Source organism: Athene noctua, chromosome 1 (genome assembly GCF_965140245.1).
Source record: "Athene noctua chromosome 1, bAthNoc1.hap1.1, whole genome shotgun sequence".
In the NCBI taxonomy this organism is placed as follows: Eukaryota; Metazoa; Chordata; class Aves; order Strigiformes; family Strigidae; genus Athene; species Athene noctua.
In genome coordinates, this window is record NC_134037.1 from 200,632,128 (window position 1) to 200,652,337 (window position 20,210).

At 45.0% G+C, this 20,210-nt stretch overlaps 1 protein-coding gene across 2 annotated transcripts in view; it reads left to right on the forward strand.

The window, feature by feature from the left end:
* The first annotated feature begins 428 nt into the window (after positions 1–428).
* IRS2 (insulin receptor substrate 2) overlaps positions 429–20,210 on the forward strand; it is a 32,712-nt gene continuing 12,930 nt past the window's right edge. The window contains exons 1-2 of one of the 2 annotated variants that reach the window (XM_074910433.1): positions 429–4,540; positions 5,906–6,322. In XM_074910433.1, coding sequence (XP_074766534.1) covers positions 1,012–4,540; positions 5,906–5,931 — 3,555 coding nt within the window. In that variant the 5' untranslated portion in view covers positions 429–1,011 and the 3' untranslated portion in view covers positions 5,932–6,322. Of the gene's footprint in view, positions 4,541–5,905; positions 6,323–20,210 lie in introns of those variants that run through there. The other variant, XM_074910444.1, reaches the window with a different exon arrangement.

A 20,210-nucleotide genomic window follows, 5' to 3' on the forward strand; every position in this document is an offset into this window, starting at 1 on the left:
GCGCGGGCTGACACACCAGGTGGAGGAGCGCGAGTACGGCGGCGGGGCGGGGGGAGCCGCCGTGCGTGCGTGCGGAAAGCTGACGCACACACGCGTGTGCGGGGGTGCGCGGGGGCAGGCGGGCGCACACGCGCGGCCGGAAGCTTCGCTCCGCGGGAGGGGGGCCGGCGGGTCGGCAGCACCTGATGGCCGCGGCCGGCTACGCCGGTGCCCCCCCCGCCGTGTTCCGCCCGCCGGCGGATGATGAGGACCAGCGCCGGGGGCCGCCGTGCCCACCGGCGCTGCCCGCCGCGCCCGCGCCCCCCGGCGCGCTCCGGGCTGTGTGCGCGGGGAGCGGCGGCCGGGGGGGGGGGGGGGGGGGGGGGAGGCGGGGGAAAGCGGGCCCCGCTGCGCTCTAGGGGGGCCGGAGGCTGTGGGCGGGAACGCGCCCTCGGCGGCGGGGCGGGAGGGTGGGGGGGCGAGGCTCCCGCCGCCCAACGGCGCGTCGCCGCCTCGCACTCGAGGGCCCGCCCCGCCGTCCCATTGGCTAGCGGAGCCGCCCGTCGCGTAGCGCGGCGGCCAATGCGGGGCGGTGCCGGCGGCGGCCGCGCCCCGCCCCGTCTCGGTGTGTGAGCGTCTCGGTAAGGCGGCGGTCACGTGTTGTTTTGCTCTTTAGTTGGGGCACTCGGTGCGCGATGTGTTACTTACGGCGAAACTCCCGCCGGCGCCGGCAGCAGCCGCGGCGGCAGCAGCAGCAGCAGCAGCACCGGCCGGGGAGCGGCAGCGGCGCCGCCTCCGGTAGCCGAGCCGGGGAGGACGCCGGGCGGCCGCCGGTAGCACCCGCTGCCTAGGAGCGACGGCGGAGGACCTCGCTCCGGCTCCGGGTGGCCGCGCTCTTCCCGCGAAGGAATAACTTTATTTTTCCAGCTTGCTTCCCTCTCCCGCTCTTTTTCCCGCGGCGCTCGGCCCTCCAGCCCCGCGCGGCGGCGGCAGCGAGAGGAGCCGGGCGGCGCTCCCGCCGTGGGGTCGGGGATGGCGAGCCCCGCCGTGCTGGGGCTGCTGCCCCCCCTGAGCTCCCCTCCCGGCCCCAACCTGAACAACAACAACAACAACAACCAGGGCGTGAGGAAGTGCGGGTACCTGCGCAAGCAGAAGCACGGTCACAAGCGCTTCTTCGTACTGCGGGGACCGGGCGGCGGGGAGGAGACGGCGGCGGGCGCGGGGGGCGCCCGGTTGGAGTACTACGAGAGCGAGAAGAAATGGAGGAACAAGTCCGGGGCGCCCAAGCGGGTGATCGCCCTGGACTCCTGCCTCAACATCAACAAGCGGGCGGACGCCAAGCACAAGTACCTCATTGCCCTCTACACCAAGGACGAGTACTTCGCCGTGGCGGCCGAGAACGAGCAGGAGCAGGAGGGCTGGTACCGGGCTCTCACCGACCTGCTCAACGAGGGCAAGGCGGCCTGCCTGGGGTCCCCCCACCGCCACCTCGCCTCCCCCTTCTCCGCCTCCTGCAGCGCGGCCGCCGCCTCCCTGGCCGCCGCCGGCGAGGACCTCAACTACGGGCTGATCACACCGGCCGCCGCTGCCTACCGGGAGGTCTGGCAGGTGACGCTGAAGCCCAAGGGCTTGGGGCAGAGCAAAAACCTCACCGGCGTCCACCGGCTCTGCCTTTCGGCCCGCACCATCGGCTTCGTGCGCCTCAACTGCGAGCTGCCTTCGGTCACGCTGCAGCTGATGAACATCCGCCGCTGCGGCCACTCCGATAGCTTCTTCTTCATCGAGGTGGGGCGCTCGGCGGCCACCGGCCCCGGCGAGCTCTGGATGCAGGCGGACGACTCGGTGGTGGCCCAGAACATCCACGAGACCATCCTGGAGGCCATGAAGGCGCTGAAGGAGCTGTCCGAGTTCCGGCCCCGCAGCAAGAGCCAGTCCTCCTCCTCCTCCTCCTCCGGGGGGGCCGCCGGGCCCGGCGGCGGCGCCTCTGCCACCCACCCCATCACCGTGCCCGGCCGCCGCCACCACCACCTGGTCAACCTGCCTCCCAGCCAGACCGGCCTCCTCCGCCGCTCCCGCACCGACAGCCTCGCCGCCGCCGCCGGCACCAAGTGCACGCCGTGCCGGGTGCGGACGGCCAGCGAGGGCGACGGCTGCCGGGTGGGCTCGGTGGCCGGCAGCCCCATGAGCCCGGGCCCCGTGCGGACCCCCCTCAGCCGCTCGCACACCCTTAGCAGCGGCGGGGGACGGCAGGCGGGGAAGATGCTGCCGGTGCTGGCCAGCGGCGGCCTCCAGAGCAGCCGCTCCATGTCCATGCCTGCCTCCCACTCGCCCCCCTCCGCCACCAGCCCCATCAGCCTCTCCTCCAGTAGCGGCCTCGGCTCCGAGCCTGCCCACCCCCATCACCCGCAGCGCCCGTCCAGCGGCAGCGCCTCCGTCTCCGGCTCCCCCAGCGACGCCGGCTTCATGTCCTTCGACGAGTACGGCTCCAGCCCGGGCGGCGACCTGCGGCCCTTCTCCTCCTCCTCCACCGCCAGCAACCGCAGCAACACCCCCGAGTCGGTGGCCGAGACCCCCCCGGTGCGGGACCCCGGGGGCGGCACCGACCTCTACGGCTACATGGCGATGGAGCGGCCTCCGAGCGGCCGCCTCTGCTACCGGCCCTGCCCCGACTCCGCGGCCGAGAGGGGCCATCGGAAGCGGACCTACTCCCTGACCACCCCGTGCCGGCAGCGGCCCGCCCCGCCGCAGGTCTCCTCCGCCTCCCTCGACGAGTACACGCTGATGCGGGCCACCTTCGCCGGCAGCGCCGGCCGCCTCTTCCCCTCCTGCCAAGCCGGGGCATCCCCCAAAGTGACCTACACCCCCTACCCCGAGGACTACGGGGACATCGAGATCGGCTCCCACCGCAGCTCCGGCAGCAGCAGCACCAACCTGGGGCCGCCGGCAGGGGGGGGAGGAGGGGGGGGAGGAGGAGGAGGAGGGGGAGATGATGACGGCTACATGCCCATGACCCCCGGCGTGGCCGCAGCCTTAGGACAGGGAAGCCGGGGCAGCGATGACTACATGCCCATGAGCCCCACCAGCGTGTCCGCCCCCAAACAGATCCTGCGGCCCCGGGCGGGGGTGAGTGGCGGGTCCCCCGGGAACGGGAGCAGCTACAAGACCAGCTCACCCGGGGAGAGCTCCCCCGACGATAGCGGCTACATGCGGATGTGGTGCGGCTCCAAGCTGTCCGTGGAGAGCTCGGACGGGAGGCTGAGTAACGGCGACTATATCAATATGTCCCCTCGGGACCCCCAGCACGGGCCCCAGGCTCCCTCCCTCACCCCCCCGGACTTCTTTTTTGCCCCTTCGGGGCACGGGTCCAGCGAGCCCCCCAAGCCCGGCTGCTATTCCTACAGCTCCTTACCCCGCTCCTACAAGAGTCAGGGCCTGGGGAAGGACAGCGACCAGTACGTCTTCATGAACTCCCCGGGTAGGATGATCCCGGAGGAGGCAGTGTGCGGAGCGGGCCAGTCGCCCGCCGGCACCTTTGCCCCCTCCAGCCACACGGTGCCTTCGCCCCTGCGGCACAGCCGGACCGAGAGTTTCCTGAGCCAGCGGTGCCAGCGGGCTGCCCGGCCCAGCCGCCTCTCTTTGGAGACCTTGCGGACGATGCTGCCCAGCATGAACGAGCACCCTCTGCCGCCGGAGCCCAAGAGCCCTGGCGAATACATCAACATCGACTTCGGGGATGCTGCCGTCTATTCTCCCCCCTCGCTGCCCGCCGACAGCCCAGCCTCCTCCCTGGGCTCAGGCACAGGGCAGAGGCGCTCCCCTCTCTCTGACTACATGAACATTGACTTTGGGTCGCAGTCGCCCTCCCAGTCTGGCACGGTCTCGGTGGGCTCCCTGGAAGCGCTCTCACCAGGCTCTTCCTCCAGCACCAGCCAGCCAGATGGGCGCTACCTGAAGGCGGCTGTGGGGGTGGCTTGTTCGTCCAGCCCGTCCGATGGTGGGGATTACACCGAGATGACCTTTGGCATGGCCACCACCCCACCCCAACCCATCGTTCAGAAACCAGAAAGTGCCCGTGTCAACAGCCCCACAGCTGGGGTGAAGAGGCTCACCCTCTCTGGGGTGGAGGCTTTCATTCTCTCCAGCCCTCCCCCAGACCCAAACCGGGGGGCCAAGGTCATTCGGGCGGATCCCCAGGGGCGCAGGAGGCACAGCTCGGAAACTTTCTCTTCCACCACCACTGTGACCCCCGTGTCCCCCTCCTTCGCACACAACCCCAAACGGCACAACTCGGCCTCGGTGGAGAACGTGTCCCTCAGGAAAAGCGAAGGCCTGGAGGAGGAGCAGGGTAGCAGCCCCATGTGCCGCGAGACCTCGGCTGGCTTCCAGAATGGCCTCAACTACATCGCCATCGACGTGGTGGACGGGACCCTGGCAAACTGTGACAAAGCCAGGTCAAAAGCCAGGCACGTCCTGAACGGGGGCGTCAACGGAGTGGAGATGAGCGCCTATGCCAGCATAGACTTTCTGTCTCACAACCTGAAAGAAGCAAGTGCTGTGAAAGGTGAGTAGCTACGTTTGACAGTGCCTGCCATGCGTGTTTGTGCTCAGTGTTTGTTTCTTACCGCGGGGTCGTGTTTTGTTTGCTAGAGCAGTATTCTTCCTCTCTTTCTTAAAATCTCTTTCCCCCCCCAACATGTCCTGTAATAAACAGTCTTGGAAGAACTTGCTGGCTCTTTGGATGAGGAAAAGTTTATTTTGGGGCTATTTCTTCATGTTTGAATTCTACTGTGTCATTATTATGACTGTATATGCTTCTGGGTACCCCAGTAGAAGCTAATGTTTACACAGTTACTGTGTTTGGGCTGTACTTCAGTTTCCTTATGTAAGATCTTGGAAAGTGTTTGGAAAATGTGACCAAAATAGTTTGTTAATGCAGCTTCTACATACTATTTAAAAATGTAAAATGATTTAGTTAAAAACCAGGATTCTTGGACTAAGGACATCAGATCACAAAAAAATCCTTGGCTCCCTAGCTAGGAAGGTCAATCATACCAAAATGAGAAGGATAAATTTAATATCTTCATTTTTAAATACCTTATCTCTTGCAAAAGTTTAACATTAAATCATGGTGAGCATGGAATGTGAATTTAAAAAAAAATAAAATTTCCAGAAGTCACTATATGCGTGAGTTGTTGAATGTTATATCGCACATATCGCTTAAAGGCCCACCCTATCTATGGTGGTGTGTAACTATGTTCCAGCTGGTGACTCAGTCCCAGTGTGAATGACCCGTTGGTTGGCTTGCTTTTATACGGATTGCAAATGCTCGGTGTTCAAAGACAAAAGCAAACCGAAGAAATCTGAAACTTAGGGTGAGAGAGAATTCAGGTTTTAATTACGTAGCTGTTTCTTTGTTGAGGTGCTAGTTAAGCTGTTTTGGGTTTGTTTTTTTTTTTAAAAAAAAAAACCAAAACCAAAAAACAACAAAACACAAAGAAATGCCACCCCTCCACCACCCCCCAAAAAACAGCAGCCTGCCTCCTCTTAGCGAGTGAGAGTTTGTACACAAGTGGGGGCTGGTTGAGGAGGGCACAGAACAGCCAGTCTGTCAAGGATTAAAAGTTAATGGTGAGACACCGTAGGGATTCTCTTTGCTCCTGAATTTATGCAAGACATGGTACTTTAAACCCGTATGCATGCAGAGCTGTAATACATGTTTATGGGTCTAGCTAGGTGAAATGACATACCATGTAAAAGTAGTTGCTTGGAGGTGAATAGGTATAGCTTCTGTATTCACAGTGCTGATAGAGGTCATCAGTGATAAGCAAACATCGACAGTTTGTAAGAACCACCTGCAGTTTTTTTTTTCTTCTGTTTTCTTAGTAGCTAGCTGATTTTGAAGAAGAAATATTTTCTCTTTTGATAGGAAGTACAGGAAGATGGAAAAGATGAGAGATCCACCGTTTGCAGAGCAAGCTTTGAACCTAATTAAGACGAGAGGATTGTTGAATGAAATGTCAGAGTTTGAAAGGATGAACGCTTATTCTGAATGACTGGAAGGGTTGAGGGCAGAGCCTTATTTGTTGCTTTTCGTTTTGCTGGGGTCATTTTCAGGATCCCTGTGGCTTGACCTAGACCGTTGTGGATGCTGCAGTTCCCTCTCCTTGTCCAGCACTGGGACTGCGCTCCTGGGCACCTACAAACTATCGTGCCCCTGTCTTTGCAAACTGCTTTTTCACAAAAAATGCAGAGTTTTTCTTGAGCCACCTACAGCCCCAACTGCAAACCAAGCCCCATGTTGGGAAAGAGCTATTTCCACTATGTTCACCAAACTGCTGACCCTAAAGAAGGGGCGGGGGGGGGGGGAGGGGGGGAGGGGAGGGGAGCGGAGCGGGCACCAGTTACCGAGAAAACCTGGAGTGGATGGAAGCGCGGCCACCATCCGGGCGAAAAGCAGGAATGAAAGAGTCGGCTGGTCAGATAAGCAGGGGGAACCGACTGCTGTCCTTCCTATCCAGTAAACAAAGGAATAATACAATAAACACAGCCGTGTTCATTTGGTACACGGCGTACGGAGGAGAGGGTTCAGTTCTGCTCTGTATTTGTCAAAGGGTGGTCATAGCCTTACCTTATTTTAATGTTTAATCTGCATGCGTATTTATTTTTCCTCTTTCCCCTAAGCTTTTAAACACAACCCACATTGACAAGTGGTGCGGGGAAGCTCGCTGAGATTTACTCTTTCTGTAGGAGGCAAGGCTGTCTTCACCACCACCCTGCTTCCCTCAGATGCCTGCATGCCAGCGGGGTGGGCTGTGGGGCTCGGGGATTAATGTAGCCAACATCAGGCCAAGGTGGTAAGGAAAAACTTCACACAAGCATCATCGCACAGCAGTGTGGAGAGTTAGGTACCAAAAATGGGATTTCAGGTTAGTTACACTTGGGGCAGGCAAACTGGAAAAGTCATGGCGTGGTAAAGGAGAAATATATCGCAGACAACTTTGTAGGTGTAAGTCGAATCAAGTCGTTAACTTCTGCAAATTTCCCACTTTCTCTTTTGGTTTTCATTGGGATTTCACACCGAAGTTTGTTTACGGAAGAACTTCTGCCACTGTTTAAAAAATCACCAAGTATTTTGCCAGTGTATCTGAATTTCAAACATTGTGATTTGGGAGACTACTAAGAATTTTGTGGTTTACAGAGAAACACATATGCAATTTAAAGAAAATTGTATTTTGAGCATAAGCAAGATTATTTTAACACAGTAGTAATTCAGGTAGATTTGAGAGAATCTAATTTTGTAAAAATTAATGGTTTGCACAAGAGACAGCTTATATATAATCAGCATTGTTTACGTAGTTGTTTGCACTTTTTTCAAATTTTATTTTAAAGTGAGAAGCTTTACTCCTTAAAAACCTCTTCAAAAACCAAGATAGGTTTCTAGCAACTTTAAAACAATGGAGATTCCACATATACTTAATACTTAGAACAGGAGAATCTCAGCGATACAGGATATACAACCAAGCTCCTTATAATTGCCTTCTCAGTAAACTACTATTTTGATTTGTGTAAAATACATTTTAAAAAACCCAATTTGAAATCTTCCTTAAGGTCTGTAGCAGTAGATGTGTTTTTGTGTGGATAAGTGTTTTAAGGGAAATTATTCATATCATTTAAAGGTGGCTGGTTTTCACGTGTAGCTTGTGTCTCTGCTATCAGTAACTTGCCTCTGCTGTAGGGAGTGCTGTGCATTTGGAAATCACTGTCCATATGATCTTGTCGTGGCAAGAGCAAGTGAGTGCATCCACAGCTGCTGTCAAAACAAAAATTAAAAGGTTAAAGGTTGCTTGAAATTATTGGTTCATTTAGTTTTTCTGTGTTCTAAAAGTGTGCAAATATTTAAGAATTGGAGAAACACTTGCCTTCATCTTTTGTGTAAATAAAACTGTTACTAGTTGGTTAAAACTTGTTACTTGCTGATACTTAGCCTTTTGTTCTTAAATTATAACTGCTTTTTTGCTTAAAAACATATGAACTGTGTATGGTTTTCATTATTTATGGAGATACGTAACACTCATTTTTTCTCATATAGTGTAAATTATTTATTCCAGTATATTTATGACAGATTGCACTCAATAATTATGTGACCTTTTTATGGTGGATCTTAGTTCTATTAAAGTCAAATGGGAGTTTTGTCTCTATTTCGGTGGAGTTAAGATTTTACCCTTTGTGTGTAATCATGAAATTCTTAAGTAAAATTCCCATTAAATTTAGTGGGTGTGTAATAGGGAATTTTGCTTAATTGAAAACACCAGACTTGGGTGGGTTGTCTTTAATTTTGTTTCCTTTTTCCATTAACAGAATGCTCTGTAACTTGTAAATGTTTCTAGTAGCTGGTCTAGTTTTCTAAAATTGAACAGATACTATGTGTAATGGTGCAAAAAAACCCGAGGGTTGTTTTCCTCCTGTGTTAGTTTCTTTTGTCTTGATTTATTTAAAGAAGTCATCATCTGTAATGCATCTACTTAAGATCGTAATGAGGTGATTTTTGATAATAATGACCCCCCCCCTCCCCCGCCTTGTCAATTAGCTTTTACTTTTGTGAGGGTTTTATGATTTCACCTAAACAATAAAAAGCCTATCTTAAGAAATATCTTTCTGTGTCTTTCTAATGGCATTTTAAATTCTTGAAGACATAATCCTTGTTTCCTTTTTCTTTGGGATTACTTTGCACAATGAGTTATGTTATGAAGGTGGTTTTTTCCCCCTCTAATATGCCAACTGCCATAAAGTCTTGGTTCTCGGAGCAGCATGAGAATGTTTAATTGTTTCATTAACAAAACTTGTATTCATTTTAAAATGACTTCTTAAAAGTATTGTAAGAACTATATGCTGTGTTATAAATCTGTACATCTTCTAAAGTTTTTCTGAATAAATTAGTTCTAGTAGTTTCTCTTACTGGTAAGTTCTGTGAGAACATAAAAATTAACAGCAGAAGGAACTGAACTACTTTTAATACCTTATATAGTTTGATTTTTCTTTTTAACCTCTTATGCTTAGAATTAAAAATTTGAGGTCTTCTTTTACAACCTCTAGAAATTCACATCTTGTCTTTCAAATTACACTTCACAGCCAACCAAACCCAAATGGTTAGGTCTGAACCTAGCAGTGCCACTCACAAAACTCAAAATGTAAATTGAAGTTATCTAAGATTAAAATGCAGCCTTTGATATTTTAAATTATGGTGATTATACGGATGTCAGCTTTTTACAAGCAGATAGAGTATTAAAATGCGTAACATCTATTAGACTTTTATTTTGGTTTATACTTTAAATTATGTTTAGCTATACTGCTCCTAGAAAGAATGTCATGGTTACTTTGAGTCATTTAAGATAAATTGTTATAGACCAAGTTGAATGGTGGGTTTGTTCTAAAATGAACCAGTACAGTCATTGCTCAAGGCAGAGGAAATGCTTAGGTTGATGATTGCTTCTGATTACTTGATTTCTTTCAAGATAGCTACAGAGACTAACGTTCGCTTGTAAGTAAAATGGATAAAGGAATGTTTGAACAGAAAGAGTATTAGTACATGTTTTATATGTTGGTGATGGTTGGGTTTTTTTAATAAGGAGAGAATAATATGGGTTTCTTTACACTTGATTTACTATTATTTTTAAAGAGCATTAATTACACTGGAATGCTGAAGTGGTTTAAAAGTTGAAAAGCAGCAAGCATCCACAGAAAAACTAAGCTGGAGTTAGTGGATGTAATCTAACTTTCTTCCCTCTTCAGCAGTTAAATGGCAACACAGGCACATTCAGGTATTTTCTGTTTATACCAGATTTTCTCTAAAGCACCATAAATATGTTTCTTTTTAAAGCAATAAACACATAAAGGAATGGCTCTATCTGGGATTTTTTAATTTTTTTTTTTTTTCCCAATTTGTGGAGCTATAATATGCTTTTGTACTGGTTGTCTATATGCTTTCTCTTTGTGTCTAGGTGTGTTGTGTATTAGTCATGATACACTTCAGCAGAGTTTGTGGAAGTTTTAACGTTATGTTGACAACGTGTGTGTGTAATAGCAATTTAAAGTGAGTATAGTGACTGATTTGATAAATTAGGGTGTGTAATTATAAGGGTTTCACAACTCTTTTTATTGTAGTTTCTTACAGTGTTTGCTTAGAAGCAATCTGTACACATGGAAATCGGTATCATCCCTTGAGTTTTTAGAAGAGGTGTAGTGACCCCAAAGTTTAGATATGTTTTGTTTGTGTGTCTGTTGTCTGGCATGTAGTTATTTTTAAAGTTTTTATGTATATGTATATAGGGGGTCAAGAGTGGCAGCCTTGAAAAGCCAATTTATCTGAGTTGTCCCCTTGCTGACAGTTGTTGTAAAGGCTGTTTTTTCCTCCTTCAGCCTTTCCAAATGAAAACTTTTCTTGTTATTTTACACTCTTGCTTATCTCGACTGCCCTTAGCTATCCGGCATGTGGGTATCTCGAGTTAGTCAGTCCTCCAGGTGCTCTCAAGAACCAGCAGCAGTAAAGAGGAGCAGCAAGGGTGAATGCTCCCACGTCTTTTAAATACAAGTTAAAAAGTAGCGTGAATTTACCGCTGCATTTCTGTCAGCTACAGAGGTGTCCTGGTTTTGGCTCATGCTATTTTCACTATTCTCGTACTAAATCCAGAACACAGCACTGTACCAGCTACTAGGAAGAAAATTAACTCTATCCCAGCTGAAACCAGGACAACAGGAAACCAGGATTACTGGTTTTGATTGTATTTTAGATTGTTTCCACACTAATTTAGGTAGGATGAATCCCTTAGTTGTAGGGTTGTAAGTGTTTGTATTTAAAGCAAGCTTTTAAGGCTTAGTATTACAAGTCTGATCCAAACCACAAAGAAATGAGTGCAGAGATTGCTTACATCTTTACAAAGGCTCACCTAAAAAATACACTTCACAGAGTGTTAAAGTGCTAACACATAAAGTAACTTCTGGGGCTCACTGAGAGATGGAAGTAGTGCGTAATCTCCTCTGTGTTGCCAGTTAGACAGCAATGAATAACTTTCCTGAAAAATAGGAATGATCACAGCAACTAGTCTGGTAAAAGCGTGCACATTTGCATGGAATTGTGCTGTTGCTTGGGAGCTGAGGTGAAAAATGGGCCACTAAACTAACACTGTTTAGGAAAGATATTCAGTCTGATCATGAGAAATCCTGCTGGAAATCGATTTAAAAGAGTTCTGTTACTATCCAGGTTTTTTTACTTTCAAAAAAATTTTTCAAAACAGATCTTCTCAATTTTTTTATCAGTGATGATGGCCAAAATTGTGTATAGGTTTATCAAAACCAGTAATTAAAAAAATCTAGTTCTCTAGCGCACAGTAAAGGGTAATACACTCTGGAAAGAGATGCATTCAAGCTAATAGTGGGGAAATACTTTCCAAAATAAACATCTTTAATACTAGGATGTTTTTTTGTTTGTTTTCAAATCCAGATTTGCCTGTCTTGGTTAAATAAAAGTTACTTTAGAGCATGTTTTTTATCTTGGTAAAACAATCACAGAAATGGTTAAGAGGGAAGAAAATAAACCCAAGCCCCAGACCTAAGCCCCCACCTCTGATGGTAACATCTACATTGTAAAGAGTAATGCAATAGCTTGATTCCATAGATTAGGAATGGTTCAGTGTTTTGTTTACATTATTTGTCAATCTCTTCAGCATCCTAGAGGAGAACACTTCCTTCCTGGCAGATGGCAGCCCCAGGGCCATGCACCTGCCATTACAAGCACTATGAACTAGTAATCTACCCCAGCATCGCTGTTGACAAGAGGCTAATGATTGGAGACTGTCTGCCTGACAGCCTAAACAAAATAGGAACATATTTGTCCTTCAGCAAGGGTCTGAAAGATCTTAGGAAGGACAGTCAGGATGGTATACTGAAGAATTATAACAGAATTTAATTTAGACCTCTTCTAGTCTAGTAGTGTGTGCAGTGTGAGCCACTTTGAAGATGATGCTGCAGAAAGCGAACGATGTCTCAAAGAAAGGATTTTCTGTTTCTCTGGCGGAGTGACCACTGACTTATATATTAAGAGCTCTGTGTTGGTGGGTGGAAGGCTTTTGTGCAGGAAGTGGGCGGTCATATGTGCTTGTGCAGGGCTCTGTCTTGTGCTGGTAAATGGGGCCAAAGCGGTGTTGTTAGAGAGTCAGAATGTCTCTTTAATTGTTTGAGTGGTATGTTTGGTGTTTGCATAATGCATTCCCATTTCAATCATTTGACTTGTAATACTATATGTTTTTGTTATGTTATTAAGCCAGGGTGTCTAACTTTATCTTTTGTTCATTTCTCTTACGTGTTTATGAGTGCTTGCTTTCCTTCTTTGAAATGAGTGTGGGCAATAATTCTAGGGGACGCTACCTAAGGCAAAGGTATCTTTGAAATAGGCCAGGATGTTCTTTGCTAAATTTAAAAACTACCCAAATATTAACCAGAGTTTGTAGAGTATTAAGCAGGATTACATGACGTATGGATTAGACATTGCTGAGCTGCTTGTTTTTGTTTGAAGGGGTCAGAAATGGAGGCACTGGGGCTCTAGCATGATGCCAAAACAGCAAACTTGCTGATATCAGAAACAGCATAAGTTTCTTAGAAACAGTAGAGCACAGTGGAGAATTTCCCAAGGTTTTCCAAGTGATGCTTTAGAAAAATTTGTTTGATATGTGCCATGATGATGAGTGTAAGGTATGAAACTCATTGTTCCATTGGGTCTTAATTTCCAAATCTGTTTCACAGATACTTAGACTAAGAACAACACTGTAAGTATAACTTCAGGCAGAGGACTTTGCTTCTCTTCAGTCACAGACAAATCAATAAATCATTCCATAAACAGTGGGAAAATCATGTCAATGAAATAAGATCTAAGCAGCTTTAGAGTTGCCTCTTGCGTTGTGTCCTCCTAGGCAGTATATTATTTAAAACCAGTGTTTAAGGCAGTCCTAATGTTCAGTTTAACCCCTCATTAAATTGGGTAGCATTCTCAAATGAATGTATGGAATAAGAATTCAGAAGTTTTGTGGGGTTTTTTTTGGATCCAGGCTTTTGCTCTCCAGAAGTCATAAGACTGATTGAACAAGACACCTGACAGTCTTTTGGGGGAGAGTTAATCTTAACCCTTATGTAGCAGACAGTAGTGTTGAACATTTGCTCAAGAACAAGAAAGCAATAATGATGCTGGCTTAGTCTGTCTTCCCTGATGGAGATAACTGAGGTTATAGAAAGTTATTTGCAATAACTGGTAATGCTACATTTTAGCATTATTTAAAATAAATAAGGATAGAATTGATAAATGGATGCAAACTTCATCAGTTTGCTAGTTAATGCAAAACTCCTTAACATCACCAGGTTGACTGCTTCAACTACCATGGTCTCGCCAGTGCTTGAATTATTGAGAAGTTATGGTGTAAATTTATTCTGTAGTCTTTTTATCATTGTCTCTAATTTCTCTAGTTTTCAAAAACTCCAGTGGATAGTTCCAGTTTACTTTAAAAGGCAGACCAAATGTCAGGGTATGTGTCTACCCAAAACTTTCACTGATACCCAAAAAAGACTTCTTGCCAGAGAATTACGAGATTTGGATCTGGAAGATGGAGGTAGAATTCTTTATGGCGGTTGTATTCGGTTGAGTAAGAATGTAATTAATTTTTTACAATGTAAACATCTGGCAAAGTTTATAGGAGGGTGGATTTGCATCTTTTACAACAGGTTTCAGTCCTGAGCAATTACTTCTGCCAAAATTAATGAAATATAACTATAGTAATACTGCCTATTTAATGTAACAAAAAAATTACTCTTTTATTGTAACAATCTTGTACAGAAACTATTGATAAAGATTTCTGATGGTGATTAATATGAAAAGTTTGTGAACTATGAAAAGTCACTTTATTATAATAATTATTTACAACTAATCAGTTTTGATCTAGCATAAAACTATGAACATTTATGTTTGGATTTGGAATTAAATTTGTGTAACTTTAATACATAATTCCCTGTCATGGTTTAACCCCAACTGGCAATTAAGTACCACACAGCCGCTCATTTATTCTACCCTGATGGGATGGGGGAGAGAATTGGAAGAATAAAAGTGAGAAAACTCATGTGTTGAAATAAAGACAATTTAGCAGGTAAAGCAAAAGCTACGCACTCAAGCAAACCAAAACAAAGAATTCATTCACCGCTTCGCATCTGCAGGCAGGTGCTCAGCCATCTCCAAGAAAGCAGCGCTCCATCACGTGTAACCGTTACTTGGGAAGACAAATGCCAGCACCTTGAATGTCCCCCCCTTCCTTCTTCTTCCCCCAGCTTTATATGCTGGGCATGATGTCATATGGTCTGGGGTGTCCCTTGGTCAGTTGGGGTCAGCTGTCCCGGCTGTGTCCCCTCCCAACCTCTTGTGCACCCCCAGCCTGCTCCCTGGTGGGGTGGGGTGAGGCAGAAAAGGCCTTGACTCTGTGTCAGCACTGCTCAGCAATAACTGAAACATCTCTGTGTTACCAACACTGTTTCCAGCACAAATCCAAAACACAGCCCATACCAGCTACTGTGAAGAAAATGATCTCTATCCCTGGCAAAACCAGCACATTCCCTTAATGATGAAGTTACAGAATTAGTGTTCATGTCTTTAACAATAGTTATAGAGAAATGACTGTGTGGCGAAGCAGTAGGAATAAACATGTAATAAAAAATGTACATGATCCCGAGACACAGAATATTCCAGAGAATTGTCCATAAACTCAAAATGGTTAGTATTTACTAGTTTGTAATCCCAATACTCTGTTACTCTCACAAATACCACCAAGAGATTCTGACATGCACCAGTGAGTGCTAGTATTACACTGCTTGCTTTTGGATATCTAAAGAAAGGTAACTTACTACACTGTTTTGTTTTAATCTTTCACTGTCAAAATCCTGTCAAGATAAGCTTTTTACTTTAACTGTAGCTGGTGTATTTTAAAATAAATAGTAGACTGTGTGGGTTCTAAATAAATAAATTGGTAGTACTCAGTTGTTGAATGTTAGCCAATAGGATGATTTCCAGATACAAAAGCACCAATGTATTTTAGCACTAAGTGATTTCTAGTCCAGGTCCTCTTTTAATATTTTTCTGTTAGCATGAACGTTCAAGTCACAGTAAACAAAAAGCTTTGTATGCTACAGTAACATGAAATTGTCAATCTGTTATTGAAAAAAAAGATCATAACTTGATAGTAGTGAAATAGCTGGACTTTTTTATTATTGATTTTTAGTAGAACTAGAATTCAGCCATCAATAAATAAATTGATGGACTTTTATTTTAATAAATGTATACTTGACTATGCTAGGAAGTGGAAACAATAGATTTAGATCTTGCAGCTTGAGTGAGCATGGTCAAACTGGTGTGCCTGGATGCAGAGGGAGCTGGTCTGTGCTGTGAACGAGCTGTGTAGGATGTTTAAATACCATGCTGCTGTTTGGAGTTGTTGCGAGAAGTCATTTAGGGAATAATTTCAGACTCACAGAAGACTCTCAAAATCTTGAGTCTCTTCCATGGGTCACAAATGTGGCAAGCTGTAATTTGCCGTACTGGCTGTGTGGATGCTGTGCTGTCATATTAAGAGAAAATACTGCGACATTTTCTATTTCTCTTATTCCTCAGTAGATGTTTTCCATTTTCTTCAATTTCTAATTTTCTTTAATTTTCTAATAATTTCCATATCTTTATAGTGCAGCTTGCTCTGTTTCCTTAATTAAGCATAGGAAGAACAGAATGCTGAAGTGTTGTGTGGTGTGGTTTTTTTTTTTTTTTTAAAAAAAAAAGGCTGCTGGGACATTAGAACATGTACCTGGGAAATAGTCAGCTCTTTGGAGGACTGATGTGTAGGAGATAGCTTTAGACTCTCCCACCTTGAGCTGAATGAGATGTAGATGTCCTTAGTCAGGCATCTTAACTCTGAAGATGTTCTTGGTATTTCCTGTTAGTTTGCTTTAGATCCCAGCACCTTACCAGGCTTATCATCTTGAGGCATTTTCCCATACACTTTGTAAAGGGCTATTTGAACAGCTAACTCCTCTTCATGCCACTCTGGAGGCAAAGTTCTATTAAGTTCTGCTGAAGATGGCAAAACAGTAGACAAATAAGTCTTTTATTGAAACTGTATGTTAAATTCCTTCTTTGCAATCTTTTTCTTTTTTTTTTTTTTAATCATGTAAACCTATTGTTTTGTTGGAGTGTGAAGTGGCTTTATCTTAGTCATTAGTGTAGCTGGGTTTTGTGTGTATGTGTGTGTACCTGACTAAGATCTTAATTTTGCTTCTGTAGTCAAAAAACATTTCACATTTTGGTATGTCTCAAAATATATTAACTTGTTATTTGCATCAGATACAAGCAAAGCAAATTCTTGTCTGGGAGAAGGAAGTAAAGTGTATTTGCTACATAAAAGCCTGTTGTCTCATCCTAAAAAGAATTCTATTCAGTAATTGTTAGTTAATCCAGGAGCGGGAAACGTGTCCAAATTCTGTGATTTAGTTTAGCAAAAACCACTGGAAATAAGTGGTACCCGTATTAGTACAGGATACAGCATAGTGGGGCTATGACTGTAACTGTCTGATGAACAGCATTGCCATCTGTCTTAATTCTGAAATTCTGTTTCTTCATTGGGTCAGCTGCTACTAGAGGTTTTTTTTCCCCTAGTATGTGTGTTAGTCTTGGTGTATGTGGTGGCACCTTTCTTAAACTTCTCCTTTGCTTTTGTAATATGGTAACTTCTTATTTTTCAGAGGTTTCCGAGATTTTTCATAGCAGTGATAAGATATTAATAAGGAGGCTTGGAATCATTTCTCTTTCTCATGTATTGTCTTGGGTCCCTTTTTGGGCCATTTGTGACCACATAATATCTTTCTGGAATAGTGATAATTAATAACTTCAATTAATTTTTTCAATGTACTTTAATTAAAAATAGCCACTGGAAATATGGACCTCTGATACAGTGTAAAGTAGTCTGTGGACTGTAATTTGGAAAGCTTTGATGTGGAGGAACTAGTCATTTACAGCCTGTTCATGTTGGTTTTATTTTATGTGTGTTTTATGGAAATTTATGGGTGATTTTGCCCAAGTCTTATTCCTGCTATATGGGAAAGTGTATCTGTCATCTCTTGTCTCAACCATAGGTTGAATGTGAAAGACACTCTCAAAATTGTTGTGCTTTTTATTAGTGCCTCGGTTCGTTGGTTGGTTTTTCCTCCTTGTAAACAAGCATCTTGTGATTGCTGCAGAAGAGTTTTGGTAGGGTTGTTTAGCACAGGCGCAATGGAATTATTTGCAAGCCGAGGAAGAATATTCTAGAGGAGACCATTTATCCATGTTTTTCCTGACAGGTTTTGTATAGTTCAGCTGTGCTGGGCTCCTGTTTTGGTCTGATGGACACAAAAGTATAATTAAAGGCAGAAATATCTTCGTCTGAGGCCACAGGATGACCACAGGACTTCAAAATTTTAGGGGACCTTAATGTAGGTGTTCTGAGTGAAGCTGCTTGATGCCTCCTGTGTTGCAGATTCCAGCTCAAGTGTCTCCAGTATGTTATGTCCTAAGGGTCTGTGTTCCCATTTTAGATTTCCACATACATGGTGGGTTTTTTGGTCTAGCCAATATTCTTGCATTTTAAGTAGAACTGAGAGGATTGGCCTGTTCTGTAGACACCTCATTTGCACCTTATAGAAGCCTACTGAAACAATCCTCTTAAGAATCTGGCATCCATAAGTAGTCACTGGAAGGATACAGGTGCCTTTTAAATATTGAAGAGGCAGGTCACACTTGAAGACTGGCACAAATCTGTCTTCCCTGACTATAGAGGGAGCCTATACACTTGGCATAAATGGAACATCTAACTTCCAGAGGTCTGTGGCTTGTGAAATCAAACTTGCTGTGTGGAGTCTATTTTAAGTAGAAGGACTTGAAATGAGACTGATATTCATATGTGGATCAGCTGGCATAACTAAGTATTCCTGCCTGACCTGGACTGTACTCTAGTTAGTTGATGATGTATTGTACTTGTTCAGTAAATGTGAAATTAAAAGGGATTTGTGTTTTCTCTAGCTATGCAGCTGCTTCACTGTTGGCAGAATGCTTTTCATTATATTTCCTGGTCACTTACAGTATGTGAAATATGCAGTGGTATTAGGGCCTTAGCACTTGAAGCAAACCTGGGCTTTAAAGGCACAGATGCCTTGGAGGACATGCTGGTATTTTGCAATGTATTTCTTCATGCGTGTTGTCTGCGATCTTTCCTTTTCCATCGTTTGCAGAGCATTCTTCTGAAACACCATCTTCACTTTTATAAAGTCTCACTTACTGCATGGTATCCTACGGGAAGTTAAAGTTCCTTAATGTGAGGTCCTGAAGTGTTCATCACACCTATTTGAGATGTCCTAAGCAGCTTTAAAGAGCTGGGATGCTGTCAATGGGAGGAAATACACTCAGGTCTTTATATACTGGAAAACCTCCCTGAAGTGTAGGGGAATTCTCTGCTGAGCATCATGGGACTAGAGCCAAACTCTTAAGTATCCCATCTTAAGTGACAAAGATAGTTTTTAATCTGTTTTATAGAAACAGTCCCAGCAACATAATACAATTTCAAAAAGAGGACAGTGTCGGTTATATAGTCGTGTGGTCAGATATATTGCTATAAATAAAATCTATTTTTCAAAAATGCTCTATGAGGTACCGATGAGCCTTTTTAAAAAAATTAAGTGTCATTGGTTGCTAATAAACATATTTACTGGCAACAAATCAGGGGAGCCATAAAATAAAACAAAACAAAGACACCTGTGTGAGAGCACTTGGGAGAGGAGGAAAAACAGAACTGTTAAAACAGTAGAGTACAGCTCTGTTTGTGTAAATATTTACTGAGAGCTCTTGTAATTACAGAAGAAAGTGCATCTTGCTCTGGAGTTAGCAATATTGCACATAAATATTGCTAAAGTTTTTGGTCTTTTTTTTAGAAAAGTCTCTTAAGTTTTGAGAAAAGTGCTGTGAAAGCACACTACACTCTGACAGCATGGTATTTTTCATATTTAACAAATATTATTTTTTTCTTGGGGAAGGTAACCTTTTGTACTGCAGGTCTCTGAAAAATGCTGATATAAGTGTTGTTTTCTAAGCTGAGATTCATTGCATGTCTCAGATACTCTTGTTCCTTAGGGTAGGTAAAATTTGATGTTCTGCATTCACCTTCTTTAGCTGCCTTTCTTAAAAGTGAAGCTTTAGCATCTGTTTGGTCTTGCAGAGCTAATGAATGTAGGCTTGCTTCACTATTTCTGCAGTAAACTATCAGATGAGGAGGATTGAAGGTGCATCTGATGGAGCTGAGAACAATCGCATTCATTCAGTACAATCTGTGTTTCTTGGTTGAGAAAGTAAGTGAAATATGAGTAAGACAGAGGAAGTAATTTCTATATGCTTTCTGCTATCACAAGTTTTTATGGCCAGCTTCCAGTTTTGAAACTGGTGTTCTCAGAAGATAAATTTTAACCACCAATATTACTTCCCTAAACAGTTTACTAAGCTTTTTACCTCTGCTTTCCAACAGAGTATCAGTTAACCTCCAGGAGTGATACGTGGATGATATTTATGATGCCCGTGTGACAAAAATACATCTTCTCCTTTTATGTTTTAACATAATACTAGCTTCTGTATGCAGTACAATCCATATCAGCTTCAGAAAGGAATGTGAATTCATCTCAAGATTAAATTCAGAGCAGGAGGTTACAGGTGCCCCTGTTTATTTTAAAAATGCAACATAAAATATTTAAAAAAAAAAAATTCTAACATTTCTCAGAAATGTATTTGATTCAAGGGAGAATACAATCCAGTTTGTAAATAAGAAATCTACAAATAAGTTCTTGGAGACATTGTTTTGCTTTGCTTACTAGGGTGTTTGTTTATTGAAGGAGTAGTAGGAAATACCTGCTGTGGGATTCTGTTAGAGAGAGTGGCTGTTTTCAAGAAGGCTTGGTGGGTTGCTTTAGAGTGATAAGTATTAAGGCTCAAGCAGATGAAGCTGTTGAAATCAACAGGGACAGGGCACCTCGCTAAATTTATGAATCTGGCTTTCAGACAGTATCCACTCTGCCAAGCATAGCTGTGGGTTGCAAGCCTATAGTCCCAAGGAAGTTAGAGAGCTCAGGTCATGGTCATT